This window comes from Cyprinus carpio, chromosome A18 (genome assembly GCF_018340385.1).
Source record: "Cyprinus carpio isolate SPL01 chromosome A18, ASM1834038v1, whole genome shotgun sequence".
In the NCBI taxonomy this organism is placed as follows: domain Eukaryota; kingdom Metazoa; phylum Chordata; class Actinopteri; order Cypriniformes; family Cyprinidae; genus Cyprinus; species Cyprinus carpio.
In genome coordinates this window covers 17251660-17278267 of record NC_056589.1, presented here as the reverse complement: position 1 = coordinate 17278267, position 26608 = coordinate 17251660, and the positions used below count along the sequence as shown (strand labels likewise).

Sequence of the window (26608 nt, the reverse complement as noted above, 5' to 3'; positions counted from 1 at the left end):
TAAGGCTAACGCAACAAAAAATGACAAATTGATGTAAATGGCAAGTTTCAAAATTGTTGGGGCTTTATTGGTGTAAAAGGTACAAAACTGTCACCGGGGTGGTACTCTGTCAAAAGGTACTGATATGTATTTTTAAAGTTTTAATATGTAAATAAGGTACAAAGATGTACCTTTCAGCCAGAGTGAAGTGCACCAAAAATGTATCCATGTTGATAGCCCTCTTATTTTTTGAATTATTACTTTGAGTTATAACAACATCATGTTTTTTGTAGAGAGATTCTTACTGAGAGTTTGAGAGAGTAAGGTTCACTAAATCACATGAATGCATGTCACTTCATTACTTGCAGAAGGCATATTTTGTTTCACAAAACAATTCTAGCTTTAAAAATTCATTTGAAGTTTTATGTGGAACTTTGGTGTTAAATGAGCCTTCAGTCCTTTGTGGCTGTTTCCCTCTAAAATAACTTGTGAAGCACCACAGAGGATATTGTAAATTCTCTTTTTGCCTGACATAAAGGGCTTTTAAAAAAATTGTTTTCCTGTAACAATGTCTTTTAATACTTTCGCTGAGCTGAGTCATTCTGTGGCTACAGCTATTCACCCGTTGGTCACCCACAAGCCTTTAAAACACACATTTCTAGAAATTTGCCTGTCAAGACATCACACCACATATTTCTAAGACAATATAGGCTAAAAGGCTGTCATGTGGCTCAGAGATCATAAACTATTTCACTTTTCCCAGACTGGATTCATTTTGTGGCATCACCTGTTTTTTTCCGTTTTATTTTTTTTTTTTATTTATAGTATAATTTATTTTTGTTATGTTGTTTTGTTTAATTTTATATTTTGTTTTAAATGTTCTTGCCCTCAGGCCATCTAAGATGTAGATGAGTTTGTTTCTTAATTGGAACAGATTTCAAGAAATTTAGGATTACATCAGTTGTTCACCAGTGGATCCTCTGCAGTGAATGGGTGCCGTCAGAATAAAAGTTCAAATGGCTGATAAAAACATCAGAATAATCCACATGACTGCAGTTCATCAATTAACGTCTTGTGAAGTAATTAAGCCATTGCTTGTGGCTTAAATACAGATTGCTTGTGGATTATTGTGATGTTTTTATCAGCTGTTTGGACCCTCATTCTGACGGCACCCATTCACTGAAGAGGATCCATTGGTGAGCAAGTGACGTAATGTTAAATTTCTCCAAACCTGTTCTGATGAACAAACTCATCTACATCTTGAATAATCTGAGGGTGAGTAAATTTGCAGCAAAATGTTCATTTTTGGGTGAACTATTCCTTTAAAATATAACACTTTATTACCTGCATGACTTTCTTGTAAGTTACGTTAGTTCAGAGATCCAACATCCAACTTATCATATGCATTTAGACCGAAAGAACAACAAGGATTCTACACAACCCATACAATGAAGACAAAGCGGCTCTCATCTCCACAAACATCTGGGCTATTTTGGGTGTGGAGTTAATAGGGTCCCTAACCACACAGGTCATTCAGTAATCACAGAAACAAAAGGATCCCCCTTTCTCCTCAAAAACCAGACACTGTGGTAATGATTAACACATCCTAAAAGCAGGAAACATGGGCATCTCTTCTGAATGTCCTCCAAGCTGTGACCTGCAGTCAATTGTGGCGTAATTAAGTATTGTCAAAATGGTTACAGACGGTTTCTATTTTTTTTTTTAAACGGATAAATGCATTCATTATGAGTGATGGTCTGCTGACGTCTGCGGTGAGATAATTATCTATTTTTACCTTAACTGAAAACATAATAAGAGCAACATGTAGTGCAGCGAATGCTCCATGTTAAAAACACTACAGATCACATGGTTCAGTACGCACGAGGAGCTCCTCACTGGGATGGTGTTTATGCAGAAAAATATTGCAAACATTGATTAACTGCCTCCAGAAAACCTCTAGCAAACAACTTCTAGGAAACCATCCTTTTATTAGACCTCAAAGCAAATGTAATGAAATTTGTCACTCAGCTATTTTTGGAAAAACGTTTTTTTTTTTTGGTGGAGGAGATATATTTTAAAGATCTATTTTGAGTAGATCTATTTATAACTATTGAATAAAAAGTATTTTTTTCCCTTACATCTTAAACACGTTCACACTGAAATTAATGTAAATATTTTAAATAGGTATCATTTTTTTTTCTTTTTCCTTCGGATGTTGATCACACCACATGACTTTTTATCCATTTTTGTTTTTATCAGTTATATATATATATATATATATATATATATATATTACATCAATTAAGTTACTCTGAAAGGTTGTTGTTTTTCATCATTATGATAGGATATCATTTCTGTTTTGCCCTGACATTTTTTACTCAATGGCCCCTGAAAATATCAAAATTTAAAAAAAGTCCATGTACACTACCATTTCCAAAAATAATGGATGCATGAAATCGATCAAAAGTGAGAGTAAAAACTTATATTGTAACAAAATATTTATTTTAATTAAATACTGTTCTTTTGAACTTTATATTTTAAAAAAATCTCGGAAATGTATTAAAATAGAACAATTAATTGAAATTGTAGTAGTATTTTACAATATTACTTTTACTGTATTTTTTATTTAAATGCAGCATTGTGAAACATAAGAGACTTTGAAAAACATTTTTAAAAATCTTACTGATCTCAAACGTTTGAATGGTAGTGTGTGCATTAATAAAAAAAATTGACCCTTCTATCACACTGGGCAGATGAGTACAGCAGTATGTTTTTTTTACTTTTAAGTTATCACAAATACATTCACTTAAACATGTAATATGTCACATACAAAAGAATTCCAAACCCCCCCACCACCACCACCACCCACACCGAAAAACCCTCAGTAGATAGAAACACAGCTACTATGTGGCTTTAACAAATTCCACAGTTTACACACTGAACGTCTTTTCACGGTTGACCATCTTGAGTACACAAGAGTGTGTGAACAGCTGGGTGTCAACTGGATTTGGCTTCAGTATCTCAGCATGAAGCTGCACACGCTCTGATAGCTGCCTCACTGCAAACATGTTCAACTACACCAGTGTGTTCAGACAGTTGCAGTGCACATGTTCCACAAGTATTACTGCACATCAATGCAAAAGTTTTTCTGCCTGCTAATGGTCACAACACTACTCACTATGTCTTTCTAAGGCAACTTTATCAAGTGTCACATGATGCAACATAACATCATCTCCCACTTGAGGCACTAAATTATTGTCCAAAGTATCGTCTAAAAGAATGTATGTAGCAACGTAGTGGTAAAACCCCTTTAAACATTTAAAATGTTAATCAAGTCTAAATTGTACCATGTTCAATTTAACAACTGACACAACAGTCCTACATTCAGTCATGCTGTCTGTGGGCTCAACAGACACATAGACTGTAAAGGCAACAAATAAAAGACATTCTCAATTAAGACTTTCTTTTTTAAACAAAAATTGTCCCAAAAAGCTTAGACTAAAGACAAAAAGAACCTCTCTTTTTACCCTTTCAGATATGCTTCCACCTTGTGGCCAAATATGACATAAAACAAAATCTGGACAAATAAGACACTTAATGAATCATGTTAAAAACATGGGATATGAACAAATAAAACAATAGCAATTGTTGTTTTTTGTTTTTTAAATAAAATAGCCTTAATTAGAGATTAAAAACCTTCTTAAAGTTGAACGCTTCAAAAGAAAGAAATCTAAAAGAAAAAAATCCCCCCGTTCATATATTGCAGTTTCACATTTGGTCAGAGATTTACCTAAAATATTCAGGTAATCCATAGAGGATTTCTTTCTCTCTGCATGTATAAGGTCCAGTGTATGAAACCATTTTGGAATGAGGCTGCAAAAGCTCATGTTGGAAGTTTACAGGGTCCCGTGTGCAGCCGCAGCGCCCCCTGTCTGTGAAGAGCACTTAAAGTTCGAAATTCCAAAGGCATTGTGTGCGGACTGGCACTGGATGTGTAGTGGTAAGTTAGCGTGTCGTAGTAGTGGTACTTGACCGGTTTGGCATCAGGATCATGAGCGAAAGGCCAGAAGCCATACAAGTGGATCTCATCACAAAAGCGTGTAGCCATGGTGTACATCAGGAGTCCGGTGGTGGGTCTTTTGATCTGGACATGATTGGTCAGCCAGTACCTGAAAGAAAATCAATGATTACAAACATAAGACCGACCATATAGTCATCATAATTCATTATACTCAAGTGCATACTTTCTACAATTAGTATGATCTGATTCTATACTGTTTTATATTTATACTGTTCTGCATCAATTACATAAATAAAATCTTCAGAAAACAGAAAATCAGACAAATATTTTATACATTTTAAAATGCAATTTATTCCTGTGATGGCAAAGTTGAATTTTTAGGAGCCATTAGTCCAGTCTTTAGTGTCACATGGTACTTCAGAAATATGCTGATTTGGTGCTCTAAAAACATGTATTCCCATTATTTATAATAAACAGTTGTGCTGCTTAAGAGTTTTGTGGAAACTGATACTTTAAGGATTTTTCTATGAATAGTTTTGATGAAAGTTCAAAAGGACAACATTAAATGAAAAACTTCTGTAACATTATAAATGTCTTTCCTGCCATTTTATCGATTGAATGTGTCTTTACTGAAAAAAAAAAAACTAGACCAGTAGGTGTATAAGGTTTTTAAAAAGTGCCAGTCCATATGTAACCGGGGGTTATAAAATCCTAAGTGTGTTAACAGCTAAGGTTACTAAAAAGGAGCCTGAGCTCAGCTGCTGAATTTAGGCTAAATCCCCTTTTTAAAATATTCTCATGCTAAAACTCGCCCACATCTGAAACCTGATGGCTGTGCAGCTCTTCCACGTTTAAAAGGAGATGATCAGACAATTGAACAATGTCCATTAAGATGCACTGAACCCTCTCCAGTCCCTGAATAACCCCCACAATAGGGCTCTCTCTGTGAATCCGAGAGGTGTCATTGATTCAGAACCGTTAAGGAAAAAGGGGGCCCTGGAAGAAAGGAGTTTCAGATAACAAAGGGGACCCCATATCTTAAAGCTACCCCCGGACTTTGTACATTAGGACTGAGTACAAATTTCTTTATTCTGATTCATTTGGGATTAAAGTAAAACTGTAATAATGTGAAATATTACAGTTAAAAAAAAGTTTTGTTTCATAATATTTTAACCTATAATGTATTACTGTACTCCAGCTTTCAGTGCCACATGATACTTCAGAAATCTAATATGCTGATTTGATGCTCAAGACAGATTTCTCATTATTATCCATGTTTTAAAACTGGTGTGCTGCTCAATATTTTTGTGGAAGCTGAGAAATCTCTATCTATATAGAACAGAACTGTATCAAGTAAATATTCTCTCTGCTAATGCTATAAATATAGTGGGCAGTGATTCAGGCCTATTCAAACTAGTAACCCAAGCTATCTTTGTGAATTATTAATTAAAAGAACCAGCTTATAAGAATCATTGTTTTGCACCCCATAAGGACAACACAGATGTTTCTTGCCCTTATTTCACAGTCTTTCTATTGTAGCATTCAATACAGACCGCAAACCTACACTGAAAACACATAAAATGTAGTTCTTTTTGCTGTAACACTTTTGTTTTTTAAACAGGATGCACCATCTAAAGGTATTTAATGACTTTTGAAAATTTGTTTATTTAAACTACATGGGAAAAAAATTTCAGAGGTTGTAAATTAAAGATTCCTGAAGTACGTTTGACAAGAAAATACTATTTCTGTTTTTCTATTTTAAAATTTCATGTTTAATTCAGTGTGTTCTACTGTATCTTTTTAATTGTTTCTGAAAATTACTAGCAATTTATGAAGTTTTGAAAAAAAAAACTGTCAGTGTAGATCCTTTTTTTTTTATGTTAATTTCCAAATGAGTGTATGCAAGTGATGTAATTTTTAAATGAGCTATTCCTATACAAATGTACTTTTTATCATTTGAACAACTACAACATATTGTAATGGCATATTTTCATCAAAACATCATTCACTGAACAGCTGTCTCTTGCTTGACCTTTACTCTGGCCCCGGCAAACCATGTTACACAGATGGATCTAAAAAAAGCCATCCTCAGCTAGGTGCATTGTAAGGATGGTAGGTTCCCGACACTCTGCTCTGAGGGAGGGCTGAACGGCAGACTTAAAATATGCAGAGGTCAATGAAAGAGGCAAAGGTTGCGCTATTTAAAGACAACTGACTACAATTGAGCCCAGAGGGGCTTGAATTCATTGAGCGAGCTAACAAAGACCTTCTCTAAAAAATACAGATATACAGATGCCAGTGTGCACTTAGTGTGCGCCTCAATCCATTTACAGGAACGGTACTATGCTGTGGTCGCAGGGTAGGATGTGAACATATTGATGCCTGAACTATAAATAGCGAGAGGCTTGATACACCTGCTTCAGTGAGCATGGGTGTTGAGTAGGCTTAAATGCACGGGCACGTACCCCCTGACAGCATGGAGCAGACGCAAGGAGGGGAAGGCGGTGCGGACGTTCACAGTATGCAGAAGAATAAGGCGGATGGCCCACTCCACTCGCTCCTCTCCTCCTTTAGCCATGAAGGCAGGGATCCACAGCACACTCCCGCTGAGGCTCTGCAGCCTGTGGACAAAGCGCTGCACCCACTCCTCACTGTTCAGGTCCTGAAAAGCACGCTGCACCACAGAAGGGTTCATAGTCACCAGACTGGTGCGCAGGCCCACATCAATTGCATACTCCTCCACTGGAGCCAGGTTACACTTGGAAACATACACATACATTCAAATGGTTAGGTCTTAATATTATCTCAAGTTAGTTCCATTACATATTGTATATGAAAATGCTTATGCCTGTGTGTATAGATATGGTGGTATATGGTCAAGCCTTAGTTTTCCTCATCAAGCTAGTAACATATAAACATCACTCTGCATGCCTGCTTCAAAGAGATTACATTACATCATAACATACTCTACACAAATGTGTCAATGCAGAACCTTCAAATAAGTGTTGCATTTTCGATGGTGGCAAAAGGGGTGCGATAGCACATTAGACTAAACAGTCTTCCTTCACAGTCATTTTTCCTATAGAGTGCAACATTTGGGTACCAGAAGTAAAAATACCACATGTTTTTTCCATATGGGACTTTTTTAATGATAACTTGAAAATCCTTCAAAGACAAAACTATTGTCTGCAAGTTTGTAACAACCTTGCAGACAATAGGTTTGTCTTTACACTCTTTTTTATGTATTATATACACATTTCTTCATTTTTAATTCAACTATCAACTGTAATGCTTCATGGGATTGTAGTTCTTTCCCTCATTAAACCCATTAAGCACACAGTCTTGTATTTGAAAATCAGTAGTTTGTAATATTCACCTCAGAGCTGGTCGATTTGGTTCATGTCTTATTATAATGCTTTAATGAACACTATGAAAATACTATTTCAGGTTAATTACCGCCACAACGAAGCAACAATTTGACGTGTTTTTCAGCAAGTGCTTTAAAGATAATATTTACAGAACATTGAGTAATAATGCATTCATTAATGGAACAGACTAGTCTCTCCCTTCATGTGTTTGTTCACTCTAGATCAATGCAAAAACGTGTGTTAACTGGACTGCATTTTGAGAGAAGGCCTGCAGATTTTTTGTTTAGTTTATATCAATGGTGTGGAGTTTCTTAACTGTACTTTGATATGAGTGGAGAAAAATAAATGACGAAAAAGATTGATCAAATTTCTATATTTAATATTCTCCACTGCTAGTTTTAGGACATTGTTTTATAATTATTCTTTAAAGCTAGTTTGGGAAGATATATTGTTTGATGAGATTTACTGTTTGATTCAGGATCAGAGCTGGCTAAGGTTACATTAACAGAGCACAAACTGTTGAATGCTACGTCACAAGACAGAAGAAAAGAAGTTTACCTAATGACAAAGTCATGTGAATCAATCTCTCTGCCGCAGCTGCTATTCAGTAATATCCCAGAGTTCCCTACGATGGCACATTGTTTGTAATGCTGGTTCTTCATTGGAGACACCGTCGGCAAAAGGTGGTACAAATTATCAGAGATGTTTGTGGTGCTCTGGCGGTCAAATATATAATGAATTACATCCCCAGGTTTAAAAGTGCTCTTAAGAATTGAGATGTCCCTCTCAGCATCCAGGAACCTCAAAATGTTTTTCCTGGAAGAAAAATTACAAATAATTATGTATAATATATAATACTTTATGAATGCTAAGGGATACAAAATAGAGTATTAACAGTCAACCACATTCTTAAGAAATGCCATACTGTGCATTTGAATAAATTCAAGCCGTACCTGATGAGGTTAGTCAAGGTTCTGTTAAAGGTCCATTCAGATGAGGATGAATTGCTGGTTTTGCTATTTATGCCTGGCAGTGGAATTGGAGAAGAAGAAACTTTGCTCTTTCTATATGTGACCAGTGAAGTAGAAGCAGCATTCAGGACTGAATTTCTGATGGAGGAAAAAAAAAACATGTTTATGCACATGTCTACCACACTTCACTATTAGACACAGCTATAAATAACAACATAATAACAACAACATCTGTCAACTTAAAATACTGACAGCTATGTTTTGGTAAACCCTATAATGAATACTGATATATCAGTAATATGAAAAAAAATTAACATGCAAACAAACAGATAATAGAATCCATTTAAGACTTAAATGTGCGCTTGTAAGCATCAATTATATTTTCTCAGGAAAACACCATAAATCATAAGTGATATAACAAATCAGATTACAAACCTGTTGGACTGAAGTACAAAGCTTTTTAAGTGAAACTTCTGTGAATCCTCAATGTTCCTAAGAGCAGAAGGCATACAATATTCATCATCATTATCCAGTAATTTCATCATTAATAATGTTCTCCAAATAGATAATTGAGGCAAAGGCAATTAGACCCTGGACTGGAAGAAAAAAATATGAAATTGTATTACAATGATGATATTTATTTAGAACTTTAATATGAGCCACTCCACTTTTAAACTCTTTAGAATATTTTGATGGTACAAACCCAAGATTATGGTTAGCGTGTTTTACCTTGTTATTATAAAAAAAGTTATAAAAGTATTATTTTAAAAAAAAGTGTTAGAATATAATACTAAAACCTTAATCACCTTAAAGGAAAAGTGGCTGAAAATATACTCACCCTCAGGGCATCCAAGATGTAGATGAGTTTGTTTCTTGATCAGAACAGATTTGGAGAAATTTAGCATTATATCACTTTTTTTTCTTTTTATGAGTTTATTTGGAGAATTTTGGTTTTCACATCACAAGATGCTAACTGATGGACTGTAGTCAAACTGATTACTTGTGGAGTTTTGTGATGTTTTTAATCAGCAGTTAGGACTCTCATTCTGACAGCGCACATTCACTGCAGAGGATCCATCGGTGAGCAAGTGATGCAATGCTAAATTTCTCTATATCTGTGCATATACATCTTGGATGGCCTGTAGGTGAGCAATTTTTCATTTTTTGGTGAACTATTCCTATCAAACATAACGGCAAGGATAATAGCTAACCAGTGTTGGGTAGGTTACTTTGCAAATGTAATAGGTTATAGATTACAAGTTATTTAAAATGTAATAAGTAGTGTAACTATTTCAATTACTTTATTAAAGTAGCTAATGTAACTGATTACATTTGATAATTTTTTTGATTAGGCTTACTTTTCTAAATTTCTAATGTTTTCAACTGTTAATCATTATCAAATATTTTAAGCATGCAGGCAGGATTAACCAGTAGTACTCAACACTGATTACTGTCAGACTTTCAAAATCCTTCAACACTTGAATTAAGATTATAATAATTTAATTTTAAAGCACAACACTGGAATGCACTTTTAAAACACTGGAACAATTTTATTCATCACTCGCCATGGTGGCAACGTCATTTTGGGGACTGGAAATGCATATTTTTGAGAACGGGTTTCAAAGTGCAAGTTTTTGAAAACGCCACCGTTGTCGTTTCCGTGTTAAACACCCAATACGGTAATCTTTGAAAACGGTGACGTTATGCATGTGCATAGTCCGTGTTAGGTATGTAGACATGCACAGTATGTGTCGATTTTAAAGGCAAGTGCGAACAAACATACACAAAAATGGCGGAATATATGGTTGCTGCTCAAGAGTTTGCTAACGCTTCTTCAGCAAAGTGTGGATTTACTTCACCAATATTACAACCAACGTCGAAGACGCATCATATACAACATATAATCGTCACTTCCCTACAGGTACTGTTTACTAACAAGGTAACAGTGCCAACTACTGGCCTTGCATATGTAATACAGCGTTTTTGTCCGTTTTCCCGGATATGTGTAAACGCAAATCGTTTTGAAAACGTTGTCGTGTATACATGAAACTTTTTAAAAACGCAAGGAAAAACTTTTCCATGTTTGACTACATTGTTGTCATGTAAACGTAGCCTAAAGCTTTCAGCGGCAATGTGGATTAATGTAACTGGGAAACATGGTACACTGGAAATTAAAACGAGAACCAATCAAAAGCATCAGAATAGTAATAGATTACAGTTACATTAATTTTGTAATTAAATTTCGTAATTCCGTTACATGTAACTAGTTACTCCCCAACACTGACATTATGCTGTTCAGGACAGGATAGCATTGTCTCCTTGAGCAAATCAGTCCTATTTGTCTACCACTCACTGTAATGTTCTCCATGTCTTCCCCAAAGTCATGGCTACGTGCATTATTAAGCAGACAGATCACAGATCTCTTAAAATTCTGGGGAGCAGCTTCAAATGCAGATTTAATGGTGGTGTTGCTTCAGAGCGCTTATAACTGCTCTGAGATATACCCATTAGATCTTTTGTTTGATAAGGAATTATATTCTAAATTGCAATAAATTATAAATCTCACCAATAACTTAAGCAAAAATTAGATCATAAGCATCGTCTAATGCCTTCTGACAGCTAAATGAGGTGTGAAATTTCCAAATTGGGATTGTAAAATTATATTTTGTCTCTAGGATATTTTGGGTTAGCAAATATGAGGGAGGAAACATTCCCTTTCCATGCGTAATTGATCAATTGTAATCAGTGCAGCAGAAAAATAAAATACAATCTCACGGTATAGAGCAAACAAGCCAAATACTTTGCATAAAATGTCAAATGTGGCAACGCAAAGCATGATCCATTTAAAAATTAAGCACTATATGCACATCCTGGCAGCATACACTTGTGTTTGAGTGTTGTTTTTTCATGCAATTATTCCTACAATTAATCCATCTACACACAAACATTCTTCTCACTCAAGAGCTTTAAAGTGTATGTGCCGAGACAGCTAGATAAATTATGTAAGCCTGAGGATTTCTGCTACAGGGTTCAGTTAGCTGAGGAAAGGAAAACTGTTCATTTTTGTCTCCAGGCTGTAGCTTTAAAGTCACAAATCAAACAGTAATCCCCTAGCTGCCACAAACCACAGATCAGACTTTTCACTTGCCATGAATGGGCACAAACAGAACACACTCAAGACTAGAACAAAACCTCAAACCAACCGTCATCCGTTACAGAGCACCAGGGTCAGCTGCATTTATCTGACTCTCACACAAGGTTTCACACTCAGCAAAGTCTGAAGGACTCATTTTGGAGACCAGCTTATGTGTATTTATCTGGGTTTCACACTAGGTTTAGTATTAAGGAAAGTCTGAAGGACTCATTTTGGAGACCACGCCCAAAATGTGTTATCACTCGCTGACGATGAGCGAGTGGTAACTGACATTACTCTAATGTAAAAATGACTAGAAAAAAGTTCTCTTTTTCAAGAATCGCTGTCGCGTTTGTCATAAGTTCTTTGTGTTCTGACACCAACGAGACCAGCAAACTCTACATTCATCTTAAGTGTAGACGCTATCGTATGTGTGCTCAGCAAGACAGTTTTTGTTGAGCGCCCCCACTCCTAACCCTAACGCGGTTCAAACCAAAAAAACGAACCCCGAGGGTTTTTGTTGTTGGGGTTGTGGGTTTGAGTCTTTTGGGTGTATTTGATTTTTGTCATGTCTTTGTCACTTTTTTTAATTTTTTTGTTTTTGGTAACCCTAAGGTTGTGGGTTTGAGTCTCTTGTTTGTTTTTTTTGTTTTTTTTTTGTTTTGTAAATTTGTCTATTTTCGTCATATCAAACATATGAGCTGTTCCCTCAGATTGAAGTACCCACATACACAGACTGTGGCTTTGCAAACAATAGTCTTCGGGACAACATATTGTCTCCCTCTTTTGACTCAGACACAGTATTACCCTGTTTGATTAAAGACCAAACCAATCCTGTAGGAAAACACAGTTTAAGATGTAGTCTGTGTTTTGGAACATTGTAGTAGGTCTAAGCTGGTTATTTGCTGTTCCAAAATGGTTATTAGCTGGTCCAAGCCAATCATTTGCTGGTCCAAGGTGGCCATTAAGTTGGGAAGGTGGTAAATCCTCTTGGAACAGCAACAAATCAGCTCAGTAGGGTGGTCAGGCTGGCTTTTTGGAATATGGCAGCTTGTCAGACAGCTACAGAACAGCTTAGACCACCTAATGACCAGCTTGGACTAACTAGACCAGTTATTTTCCAAAACACAGCTCCAGTTTAAGATTTTGTAATAGAAAAAACTAAACACACACACAAAATAATCAGGGAAATAAAATGTAGAGCTCTCATGAATTTTTGTATATTCATGGTATTAATACGAGCCAATGTAATACGCAGCTCAGGCTAGTCCTAAATGGACTGTCCATTGTTTGGGCTTCTACAAAGTCTCTCATGAGACAATCAAAGCACGGAGGACAATGTCCTAAACATAAACACCACATAAACATAAATAGAGTAGCTACCACTGCGTATTGAAACAAATAGGAAGACCAGACAAGAATGAGATATATTAACCTGTATTGTTTATTGTACATTAATCGAATTTACTTACGCGATTTCTTCCTCCACTTCCGATATATCAGCTATAATCACAAATATAACCAGGGCTGTCCCGATTCCAAACATCAGTATTCGGAATTCAAAAGACATGACTTGACCGATGCGCGCGATTCTACAGATGCGTTGAACTATAAGCGCAATAGAAATCTGTTTTCTTTCACACTGCTTCCTTACGCAGGGCAACACATGTAACGTTCCTCCGTCTCCTCGACAAAGCCGGACCATTCTAACTGCCCGTGCAGGTTAACGGACAGTTGTCTGCATTAAATATCACGTCCATCAGCTTCGTCCACCTTTATGAAAGTACAAGTGTAGAAATGAGGCGATCGTGAACGTCTTTCTTCTCTTCTACTCCTGCCGCTACTCCTCGGAGATGTGGTGGGTGGCAGTTCCCTTGAAACTTTGCCTGCAAGGTGCATAAACTCACATTTGAATGTTAGCATTCAGAAAAGCCGCATAATTGGTATATAGAGGCTGAAGGCGTGGATTTGAAATTGAATATGACATATGATTCCCCCTCTCCGTCTTGCTCTCTTTGTTTCTATTTAACAAAGACACAGACGTTTGGTTTTCTACGGTGAGGACTTTCCATTGACTTCTATTGTTTGTATTTTGAGCTAATGGTCTTTTCTAAACTCTAATCCTAAATCCTTGTCCTAACCAGGTGCGACGCACGCGACAGGGTAACGGCGGAAATGTATTTGTCTGTCTATAATGAACCTGAAACAACTGCACGACGCGACATAATCAATCATAAATCACAGCCAATCAGAACAGCTCCCTCCGTCTGCGCGCTTTCTCGTGCTGCACAATGTAAAACACCTTTTATTTTAACGACTTTCGTGCTGTTTTATGCTTTTTATAATTTTCTTTGTAGAAAATTTGATTTGTCATATGATATCCAATATTTCTCAAATTCCACAATTAACCTTACCTCATGAGAGTTTCGTGTGGGCGGGGCTACGCAACGCTGCAGTACAATGCAACATTTTTCTATTTCCTGTAAATGTGCAAGACTTGATTCATTACCCACTCTATAAATAACTAGGAGAATAACAGAGTGCAGTAACAGTAAAACAGTTTTCTCACGTTTGTTTATGATTACAATAATAAATTAAAGGGGTACTCCAACGTAAAATGAAAATTTTGTCATTAATCACTTACCCCCATGTTGTTCAAACCCATAAAAGCTTCGTTCATCTTCAGAACACAATTTAAGATATTTTGGATGAAAACCGGGAGGCTTGTGACCATAACGTTATGAAGCGACAAGAATACTTTTTGTACACAAAGTACACGAAGCGTACTGCTTAGATTTGCCATTGTGTTGATATGATGTTCTCGAGAGACTCAGAGGAGAGGAATTGTTAAATAAAGTCGTTATTTTTGTTTTCTTTGTGTACAAAAAGTATTCTCGTCGCTTCATAACGTTACGGTTGAATCACTTGCACATTCAAGTTAAAATTTTCTTACAAAAAAATATGGTGGATTTTGCCATAGCTTATATTTATATGGTAAAAGAAAAAGAAAAGAAAAAGTAAGAGCAGTGTGTTAGTATATTCTTGCTTGTCGCCTGTCACAGTCACAGCTGGTTAGAAAACAAATTTAATTGCTGGAGGTCACAATGTCATTGTGCTAATGGGGTTTTGCCTACATTGGGACATTTGATCATTTGAACCCCACTACCAACAAACACACACAGACAAAAGCAGCTGCTGCATCAGCCAACAGTCTTTTCATCTTCGATTCCGATCGTCTCTGATTTAACTGAAAAAACTTTACATTTGTGAGAAGGTTGTTTCAGTGATCTACAGACCTAAAACAATTAGGCAGCATAATTGTTTTATAGCTAAGATTGACTGGTTATCATGATCACTCACCAAGTGTTTCAGAACACCAGATGTTATGAGAGGTAGCCTATTAAAATTTGCTGTCTTTTTAAGAGTGCTTCCAGCAGACTTAACTAGAGAAAAAAGCTGACAAAATGTTACTTACGAAGATTGTGGATGATAGTTTTCCGTCTTCCAGGCTCAGGAATACACTGAAACAATCCTGGCATATCATTTCTAAACCTACAAATGAAAAAGCTTCTCACGCCTTGAAAGATGTACTGTTTAGGCCTATATCACCATTTCTTGTCAGGTCTAACACCCTCAGTGCTTATGAAAATATGCTGCTTGTGTATGCAAATGTAAGGTTGTATTAGGAAATACTGATATAACAGTAAAGTGGGACACTTTGGGATTTTTATCCTATTTGTTCTATTTTTATTATTCAAATATCATCATACACTGCTGTCATCCCATCATCCCATGCATATTGAGGATAAACCTACTACTCTTTTTAGAAATGGAAGAATACATATAATGATACAAGGGTAAACTGTCCTACTTCCCCTTTTTATTCGACCTATTAGCTGATGGTTGTTCATCAAGTTCATCTTGCCATTAAACAAACTTTTGCTATTGTCAGCTTAAGATCTGTAATTCCCTTTCTTTGTCAAATTTCTGAGTATATTTGCAAATAAGCTCACAAAAGTGGTGTTTTATGCCCCCAACCCTATAATGAATTTCTGAAAGAAGTAGAAGGGATCTTATTTGAATCATTCTGATACATTCGTGCGCTTTGTGCTGCCAGAGATGTCCTAGAAATGGTGGTGCCCGTGGAGAAAAGAGTAAGGAAATGAAAAGGGGGTCATCTTTCTGCCATACTTTAAATTTGTCCTCACAATTGCTTTATAGGGAGTCTGAATGCACGATGGGTTGTGAAAACCTTTTGATTAACATTTAGTTTATGTGTGTGCATTTAATATCTAGGCTAAAATGCTTAAATCTTAAAGGTTCTTTATTGGCACCTGTGATTCAATGAATAACCTTTAATGTTGTTTTGAACTCATCATTTATCAGTTAAAGGGGTCATTATCTTTTGAATTATATTTGGTCTTTGTTTTTTAAAACATCCTGTAAGTTTCAGAACTCAAAACTTTCTTAGTTTCATTAGTCTAAAAACATGTATATTGAACTTTATTTTTAATGAAGCTCCAGAACACGGTAGTAAGAACTTAGTCCTTTGTTCACTTAATTTTACAGCGGATTCATTTACAAACAAGGCACAATTGGACACAGGATTTTCAGAAAGATGGAAACCTAAAGATGCTGTGCCGACTATGTGGATCTGACTAATGTCGCACCACACAAGTATAAGTAGGATAAATACCAAGTTTTGTCATGAAACTCTAGATAGTGGCATGCTGATGGGTCGTTAACATAACTGATGATATTCTTAGCATTAAAAGACTTGTCACAAGCTGTTTGGTTCATGTTGCATATGCAGCCAGTGAACTTGCTGCTTTACATTTAAATGGCTGATTAGCATTCGATTGAGCATTGCAGCGCGTTTTCGGAGTTCCTCTGAAACCCTCCACCTTCCCCAGCTCCACCTGTATAGATCTGCTGTGGATTATTTTATATGCGAAAATGCATTTTGTATTTATACAGTACATACAAATTTTAAATGATACGATAAAATACTATAGACCTATTTGATTTTCATGCAATTTTCATAAATTGTTTTTAAACTTTTCAAAAGTTTCTTACAGATATACAGTGTGACCGTACTGAACACCAAATGTTGTTGTGAAGTTTGTTATATGTTGATGTACGTTGTTATGAAGTTTTTTGATTATAACTCTGATTTTGGTTGCATCAACACTAGTGTAGTGAAGTGAAAGCAGTGAAAAAGTAAATCAAATGCAGTTTAACCGTCATAAAAGGTAACTTTGAAACTGTTTGTAGGTCATTTTTCATCTTACCAACTTGGACCATGCATGCTACTGAAGCTGTCGGAATGTCAGCGGAGTTGCCTGCAAATAAATGAGCAACATTTCATGTCAGTGAGTCACAGAAGTTCTTGAATGCCTTGAGCCAATATAATTCATCTGCAGCGACATTAAGGTAGAGAATAGTTTCCATATTTCCATCAGCTCAGTGTGCCATTGCACCGGACCCAGCTTAGCCCTGCATGTGCAATGTGTTTATCAAGTTATCCAATGGAAAATGACCATGCTCCATATCCAATCTGCTTCTAAGAATTTCATGAAGGCAAGTAATGGGTTTTTGTAATGCTTTTAAATAATCTCCTCCTGGCTCCACACACACACACACAAAGCTCAGTCCTCAGCCACTAGGAAGAAAATACTTTTGCAATTAAATTTTTATGTAAGATGGTATTTTGAAACAATCCAAGGAATAAGTGAAAAATGCTTTGGAGAAAATCTGACACTTTTTCCATTTTCCTCATCTGTAAAGTCTCTTTCTGTAATCTTATCATGTAGCGTAAAACAAAATGCAATTGCACAATATGCAATTATATATTGTAATGTTTACAAAATATCTGCAAGTATATCTATGGACAACAAACAAAGTTAAAATGAGAGAAAAATCAAGAACATTAGACATTTATTTAATGTCCAGATCATAGTTTACCTTTGCTTGCATGTTTTGGAAAATAAAAAAATCCTTCAGTTTTGACCATGAAGCATCAAGCTCCTTGTATTTGAACATTTGAGCTGCTCTCAACGTCTACTTTGAACCAAACATCAAAAATGTACAACACAAAGAGCCGACTGATAATCCACCCTTCCTGCTTCTCTCTCAAATATTATGAGTGCAACTTGAAGAGTGTCAGGCATAGTTTTGATTTATGTTTGTGACACAGCAGGCCAACTTCAGCTGAAGACGATAGGTTGTTTGATTATTATGGACAACCTGAGCAGTGGTTCCGAAGGATAATTTTCAAAACCATAAATTCAGCATCTTTTTCGGTTAAAGCACTGCAGCAGAACATTTACTCTCTTATGAATTACTTATTTACATAAAATATTCTATGCATTTCCACACAAACACATCAGTCTCCTGAGAAATTAGGCACTTTAATGAATCCTCAAATTAATTATGCACAGTTTGATGGGATAGCCATAGCAGTGATGGATTATTATGTGAAACAAAGCGAAACAGATGCAACGTGCATAGAAACATACACACAACACATGCCAAACCAAACCCTTCTAATGCACTCCATGGTTAGGGAGAAACCTTGTAGATATTCCCTTATCTGCAACAGAGAAAAGGTTTGATTTCCCAAACAGAAACACTGTTCATTTTAAGAGACATTTTTAACTTCAAACCATTGCTTCTGGCTAAAATACGAGTCCTCTATCCATAATACTGCTTTTTTTAGTAAAAAAAAAAAAGCTGTCTTGTCTGAATCAGGGAAGAAACATGCACAGATTAAGTACCATTTACAAGTGAAAAGAGTCCAGAACAGTGTTGTGTGGATTACTTGTGGCCTTTTATTCTGACGGCACCCATTCACTGGATAGGATCCATTGGTGAGCAAGTGATGTAATTTCTCCAAATCTGTTCTGATGAAGAAACAAACTCATCTACATGGATGGCCTGAGGGTCAGTACATTTTCACCAAATTATCATTTTTGGGTGAACTATTCCTTTAAGTATGTGAAATGGTCGGAAATTGAATTGGCTCTCTCAACTGTGTTATTGCTAAGCATCAGTTTAAATAGCTCTCTATTTGCTGACAATAATAACCCTGATAAATAACCCTGCACTGCAGAACATAAATGCTTCATATCCCCATCCCTCCTGAATTTGGATCCTCTGAGATGTATGAAAATGGGAACTGAGCACTATTACACCAAAGACATATTTGAGATGTCAGTGTTAACAACAGTGCATTTCATGAAGCATATTTTTAACAAGAATAAACCTTTTGTAGTGTTGGCAGATGTTTTGTGTATCCTGCAGGTGCTGATGAATAGGACACCATGCTGTAAATAAACTCCTGAATATTTCAAGAATATTTAGTATATTATTTAGTGAATATTGCTCTGGTTCACACCAGAAATGCGCCTTATCACTACTTATTCATTATTTTTAATAAGTGAATCCCACTTTCTAATTGTATTATATATAGAGAGAGAGAGTAAAAGTATATATAAAATATATATGTACACACACACACACACACACACACACACACACACACACACACACACACACACAAATTGGTTCTTCAGTGGTTCTTTGGGGTAGATGAGGTGCTATATAGCACCACTGCCATACAAAGAACCCGTTAAGTTATTTAAAAGTTATCTTACTCTCTCTTAGTACCTTTTATCCTTTCTCCAACTAAACTAAGAGACTAGATAGGTGCTATACTTTAAGTGGCTCCCCTATTATTATGAGCCAATGAACCACTTTTAGTGCTATTTAGCGGCATTTTAGAGTGTAATATGTATCAGACATTTAAAAAAAAATGTACTAAATATGACAAATCTGTAAAGTTAAACTGAAAAGAAAACAAAAAAATCGAGTTAAAAATATTAATAAAAACAATAGTATATAAACTGTACTAAAACAACAGTGCTGTAAACTATGAAATCAAAGAATAGCACTGCATTTGCATCCCTATTAGTTAATGGTCCCTTAAGTCCCTCCTTCAAGTTCTATCTCATCTTTGTTTATCTGTCAAGGATGCAAAAGGAAATCTAAGCCACATCAAATAAAGACTTTAATCTTCTTATACTCCAGGGCAGATTAACACACAGAATATGTGTCACCTCACTTAAAGAGACACTGTTCAAAATTGATGGAAGATAAATACTCATAAATCCAACAGATGGATTTCAGTTCAAATACTCCTGCAAAATTCTGTATGGTGCTTCCAAACAGCCTGACATTAGGTGTCCATTTAGTTAAAAAAATAAATACAAAAACTGTAAGGTTTTCAGGTTTATAGGCTAAAGAATATGACCTTTTGTTGTAAAGAGCGTCTATGAAGGATGTATCTAAAAAAGCCTTGTTAAAAAGTTTTTATCCAGTAGCGGTATAGCCTCTGATGTTGGAGATGTTTAATTTCAATGGTCCATTGTGAAGTATTATGCTTTTCACCTTCATATCCACAACAGATCAAGCAGGATCTTTATTTCAGGAACAGCTTAAGGTTATATGGAGAGAAAAAAAAAAAAACCTTTGTGTCCATACTTTTAATAATTGGTTGAACTGCAGGTTGTAGTAAATCAAGAGGAGAAGGTAAAGCAAGGACTATAATAACAGAAGCAGCCAAACACAAATGCAATAAGGCCATTTTCAATCAAATCTCTTTTTCCAGAGAGTGGAAATCTCACTCCGGCAGTCAAATAGCTTATAGTCCTCTTCTCTCCATTTTGCCCTAGATTTTATAAATAACCAAATTGGGTCCATTTACATCTACACTATAATACATCCTCTTTTTCTTATTTCGATGTGAATCCAAAACTGTATGAAAGAAAATCAATTAATCCTAAATCCTAGTGAATATTAACATTAAAAAAAAAAACTATTTTCAGAGTAGATTCTGCATAACACTCTGCTTATAAAAGATCTGAAATTCCATTCCATGAGTTCACCCAAAAATGAAGAGTTACTGAAAATGTACTCAAGTTTGTTTGTTCATGGGAAATGATTTGGAGAAATATAGCATTACATCATTTGCTCACCAATGGATCCTCTGCAGTGAATGGGTGCCGTCAGAATCAGCGTTCAAACAGCTGATAAAAATCTTGTGAAGGGAAAAGCTGCATGTTTGTAAGAAACAAAACCATCAACACATTTTTACTATTGCTTTTGGCCAAAATGTGAGTCCATAATCTATAATGACGCTTCCTCCAGTAGAAAAATCCATCCCTCTCACATCACCAATATATTTGTTTAGAACTGTTTTGGACTGTTTTCACTTGTTGTTCACTTGCTTGATCTGTGCATATTTCTCTGCTGAATCAGACAAGCACTTTTTCACTGAAAAAAGCAACATTATGGATACAGGACTCGTATTTTAGCCTAAAGTAACAGTTTGAAGTTAAAAACATCTTGATATATTTGTTTATTGCAAAACACATTTTACTTCTCAAGACATTAATTGATGGGCTGGAGTCATGTGGATTACCTGTGGATTATTGTGTTTTAATCAATTGTTTGGCTTCTGACGGCACCCATTTACTGCAGAGGATCATTGGTGAGGATATTATTTAAGTCCTTTTAAGACAAGTCGTGTCACTCAGCGGCCATCTTCTTATTTGAAATCACCAAAGAAATCTGACAACAGCTGCCATAAATTATGTTAATTTCACTCAAATAGCGTTATAAAAAGCTTATTTTTCAGGCTTGATCAGCCTTGACTATTTAAAACGTTAGTTAAAAAAGAACCATAGAGTCAAATCTGAGATTTTCTGAAAAATAATTTATTTGCAGAAATAAAATAAAAGTTATTTTCCCATAAAAAATGATACGAAAAGTACACTGCTTAAATTTTACCCACAGGGACACCTGTAAAACAAGAATGATGTGCTTTGAAGCTTTATAGGAAATTCAAATAATGTGAAATCAGAAATTCATCATAAACAGTTTTCAACCCTAAGTGTCTTTTGTATCCAGCACTATTTCTAATCTTCTAAGAACCCACAGTGCCATGTTTTATTGCAGTGAAGTGAAATAAAATAGTTTAATCTCAATCCAAAACTGAAACACACTTTACATGTAACATTATAATTGTGTACAATTTCAGTCTTCATCCAACTCATAAATACCAAGGCCCAGCCTGATCATCAGAACGTTATTTGCTCTTCAGCGAGATGAGAGCAACACTCATAAATGCCAATAGTCTTCTGCCATTTAATCAAATTGCCTTTTCGCAACACTTCTCCTCTGATGTCAGTCATATTGTAGGTCTCAATATTCCCAAAGTCTAGTCCCAAACGCCATTATTGTCATCTGAATAAAGAGGCATTCTTAAATTCATCAATAAAACTACAAATAAACAGCCTCACTCTCTATCCGATAAATACACTCTCCCACTATTGCACAAATGTATAAAGATGCTATTAAAGTACATTTTCAATAACCTTTATAAATTAACAACAGCAGAAAGCAAATGCTGCAAAAAGCACTTAGAAAAAAAAACACCTCTCAGACACCCCTTTGAATGTTTTGAGAAATAACTGATATTGTTTTTATATATATATTGTATAAAATTGCAGTATGTAGTATACAATAGAATTAAATTTTAGTATTTGTAAATTGGTTGTGATGTATTAAATGATCCCCATAATAATAACGGACTGGGATGGGAACATAACCAGCCGGATAATAGATGATGGGTTAAAATTGCTTATCTTAGTTGTATATATAGTTTTTTTACTTGAAAAATTGTAGAAACAGTTCAGCTAATGCATAGCTGTGTGAAGTTTGCAAACCAGCTACATAGTCAGGCATTGAAGTAGACGCCTTCAGTTAACTACTACAACATTTTACTGGCACTGGAGAAACACCTTTGAAAGTACTTCTAAAAACAAGATGGACCCAGTAGAAGAGTTTGAAGGAGTTTACAATAAAGCACAACAACAGTCCCGCACATCCTGGAATAAGAGATCAACTCAAAGGATGATCCTTCAGCAGAACGACGTTTGAATTAGTATGAAGCCACTATAAAACAGACTCCATGTTTTCACACCACTCATGATCCTCCAGGTTATATATAAATTTAGTCCTGTTGACTTGGCTCTGACTGCTGTCCTTTCCGAGACTGTCCAGATTCACGGTGGATGAGAACATTTCCGTGGGCGTAACGTATCCCTCATGGTTTTTAATGTATTTTTTGTAGTTTCTGCGCAAGCATTGCCAGGTGGTTGTGTAGAGGAGGAACGCCACGACCTTGAGGACGATGGCCATGCTGACGTACAGGTGCCGGTAGCTCACGTTGTCATACAGCAGACAGGCGCCTTTGACCCCGCACTCGGTGCTCCAGAAGAGGCATGTGGAATCGATCCCCGTGCCAAATATCAAAGGAGGAGGAATGAACCCTGAAAGATCGTTTATGTATCATTTGAGATTTGCATTTTGAAGACAAAACAGACATTTCGATCTGCTTTTACACATATTAAGTGTTTCGCAGTATTGAGAGAATGCAGAAAGTCTTAATTTTCTGAATAATATTGCAAGTTGAGAACTTCTTAATTATGACATACAGCTTTAATTTGATTGCTAGAAAACCATTGTTTGTTTGTTTTTGTACAAAAGTGGCAAATGAACTTGTCCTTGTTTTATGGCCCTTTGGATTTTGAGGAAATTAGTTCTTTACTTTGCTTCTTTCAGTGAGGCAAACAGATTACTCTCCTCAGTTTACTGTGAAAGCATATAGTTTGAGTTGTAATGTGGTTATGCTGTGCTGCGATATCTCACCTAACAGGCGCAGTAACAGAAAAAGAACTCCAAGAGCGTAAGACTTCAGCTCAGGGGTCACAGTTCTAAAAGAGCAAGAGACAAGTCAACATATTGACCATTAAAACATATCCATATACACATTCATCACACACACACACATACAGGGACGTTATGCAAATTCAAGGTACATGTGTTCACAAATTTTTTTTTAAAAGAAAAAATTCTCATATACATATTTATCAAATATATAATTTATTTCACTTATTACATTATCAGTTTACCTTTTTAAGAAATGAATACTTTTATTTAGCAATGATGCATTAAATTGATTCAAAGTGAAAATAAAGACATAAATAATAATGTTACAAAAGTTTTCTATTGTAAATAATTGCTGCTCTTTTGAACTTTCAATTCATCAAAGAATACTGAAAACATATATCAACAAAAATTTTAAGTAGCACACTGTTTTCAACATCGATAATTATAAGAAATGTTTCTCGAACACCAAATCAATAATTTACCTTACGTTTTAAAATATTTTAAAACATAAAACAGTTATTTTAAATGGGAATAATACTGCAAATTATCACAGTTTTTATTTTATTTTTGATCAAATAAATGCAGCCTTGGTGAGCATACAGTATATTAATTCTAAGGCCCCATTTACACTAGTGTATTTTCGTTTTAAAACGGTGTTTTAGAATGAAAACGATCCTCGTCTACACTGGCGTTTCCTCTGCGTTTCAGAAACGATCTCCGTTTACACTACACAACCTAAAACGCATGTCACATGACCATTCTTGCAGGTATAGCCATAGATATGAACAGGTAGATTCCGTATTATTTAGATCTCAGATGCGTCTACGTGCTTGGAGCGATCAAATGGGGAATCTACCTATACATCTATGGGTACAGCAATGCGCATGATGTTATTGTTTACACGGTCGTCAGGATACGCAGAGCGAATGTAGGTCTGTATTTTGGTCTTTATTTTGGTCAAAAGTCTTTATTTTGGTCCGTTTACACTGAAATGCAACCCCTGAGTTTTCAAACTAAAACGGGGTCTGCCGCTATTTCAAAAGTCTCCGTTTTTTAGGGTCGAGAGTACTGTAAACGATAGGCGTTAGTGTGTCAAGAGTTATGTATTTTTGTAAGTGAATGGACTAGTGTAAACGGGGCCTAAGTCACAGATAATAGATAGATGTTAGAACGAAAGAACGAAAGAACGATAGATAGATAGATAGATAGATAGATAGATAGATAGATAGATAGATAGATAGATAGATAGATAGATAGATATCGTTGGATACTCTATCGTTGGAATCACTTTCAGAACCATTTTTCCAGCTGATGGACAATAAAAACATTGACAGACAATATAATAATAAAATATAATATAATAAACAACGCTACCATGGTTATCATTATAGTTATCTTTACAGTTATCGTTCTTGGTTTGTACAGGCCATAACACCGGAGCTCAGTTTTTTTACTCTCATCTTGGTGTGTAATAAGTGAAAGTACAGTCACCTGATGAGGATGATGACGGAGGGCGTCTGGGCCATGGCTCCGATCATACTGCAGGCACAGATCACACACAGGAAGGTGAGGAAGGCCTCCTTGCAGCCGGGACGTGGGCATTTGCCTGACACAGCCATGGCAAAGTCATTGTTTGCAGAGATACACGCACATCCTGTCCTGTTCAAAGTAAAAACCATCACAATCACTACACAGCCATTTTTATGTCATTTATATTCTCCTCATAAAATAAAACATTTTCATACCTTCTGATGTATGCAAATATTACCGTAATACTTATCTACTTTAAATCATTCAGTATATGCCACCATTGAACATTACATTAAAACAAGGATTTATTTAAAAAAAAATAATAAATGTAAATATTAATTGAGGATTTAGTGGACTGGTGTAAAGTAAACGAGTCATTATTAGCTGTCTAAATGTGCTATAGTCAATTTTATCTACAGAGAACTGATGCGCCCATGAACTCTGGCAAGAACAGGCTCATTAAACCCACCAGTTGGTATATTCATGTCGTGAGCCAGTGCTCAATTATGATAATGGTTGTGACTGTTGTCTTGGATTCATCTATTCCAGTCTGGACCATTCGCTTTGTATGGTAATGAGTGCAGAGGCCCATATTGCAGTGGCCATTAAGATGCCTGGCAGGCAGAGCACTGTGTCCTTTCCGACATACTGTATATCTGATGAGCGATGTGGGTTTTACTTCTACTGACCCACACTGGACGTGTGCTGTCCAGAAAATGAGCGGAGAGCGAGAAAAACAGACATACAAAGAGTATTTGACAGCAAATAGGAAAGAAAGAGCGAGAGACAAACGTTGTTGTGTAAATGAGATGGGTAATGACCTGAGAGAGAGGAGGTGGAGGTCCAGTCCTGATGGCTCTGGTGCAGCCAGCGAAACAGGACGACAAGTAGGTCACACCATTGGAGCCACAAACGGGGCTAACGAATGAAGTGTAGCAGTTACAATGACTCATGCAGGGGGCTTCCGGCCTCTGGCCTACTTGCAGTGTCCTATATACACAAAAACACACATTCACCTGTTTGAAGCCAGTTCCTTTGTGTTGCATTTGATATATTTACCTGATTTATCACAAACCTCAGGATTTACAGCCCTGTTTGTTTAACAGCTTAGATATTAGCAGGCCCAGATGGAATTGTTTGACTTTTGGGGATAGAATTGGTCTCATTTTGGGGAAAAACCAATGGCGTGGGATGGTATTCACAGAAATAGTGAACAAATACTGAACGAGTCTCTGTTTTGAGCCTGAACTAAACGGAGCAGCACTGACATCTTGTTCATGAATAAACTAAATGAAAGAAACATCTGCTGACTGAGTGAACAAGAGGGGCATGTAAGTTCATTTAGTTTGTCAGTTTCAATCAGAGAAGAATTATGAATGTGTAAAAAATGATAAAAATCAGGGATTCAAAATCCAATTCACTTAATCCGTTTTCATAAAATTGTTCTGCTAATAATTTGCAAAGAAATAAATAGTGTTGTTGCATTGAAAATACGGAAACAAATTCTAATAATTAAATATATTAAATAGTAAAAATGATTGTAAAAAAATAGGGGGGAAATTTTCTGCTATTTAATTGGGAAAAGAATTGTATTAAATTACTATATATATATATGTATATATATATATATATATATATATATATATATATATATATATATATATATATATAATATTAATAGATAATAATAATACTAAAATAGGGAACAATAATTTGCAACAAAAACTGTATTAGAAGAATAGTATTCATATAATTCTATTTGTATTCAAATTAAATTAGAAAAAATAAAACAGGAAAATACCGCTACCTACTG

At 35.7% G+C, this 26608-nt stretch overlaps 2 protein-coding genes across 2 annotated transcripts in view; both read right to left on the bottom strand.

Moving 5' to 3' along the window:
* Nucleotides 1-2851: 2851 nt before the first annotated feature.
* On the bottom strand, nucleotides 2852-13699 carry LOC109110568 (alpha-2,8-sialyltransferase 8B-like). Its single transcript, XM_042775185.1, has 6 exons — nucleotides 12945-13699; nucleotides 8775-8831; nucleotides 8322-8477; nucleotides 7927-8184; nucleotides 6466-6759; nucleotides 2852-4148 (listed from the first exon to the last, which is right to left on the bottom strand). The coding sequence occupies exons 1-6, from the start codon at nucleotides 13175-13177 to the stop codon at nucleotides 3863-3865; spliced, it is 1284 nt and encodes a 427-aa protein (XP_042631119.1). The 5' UTR covers nucleotides 13178-13699; the 3' UTR covers nucleotides 2852-3862.
* Nucleotides 13700-21227: 7528 nt separating this feature from the next.
* The window catches only part of LOC109110516 (solute carrier organic anion transporter family member 3A1-like), a 47511-nt gene continuing 42130 nt past the window's right edge, over nucleotides 21228-26608 (bottom strand). The window contains exons 7-10 of the mRNA XM_042775183.1: nucleotides 25617-25785; nucleotides 24757-24929; nucleotides 23245-23309; nucleotides 21228-22865 (exon numbers count right to left, since the gene is read on the bottom strand). Of these exons, the coding sequence (XP_042631117.1) occupies nucleotides 22489-22865; nucleotides 23245-23309; nucleotides 24757-24929; nucleotides 25617-25785 (784 nt within the window). The 3' untranslated portion in view covers nucleotides 21228-22488. The remainder of the gene's footprint in view (nucleotides 22866-23244; nucleotides 23310-24756; nucleotides 24930-25616; nucleotides 25786-26608) is intronic.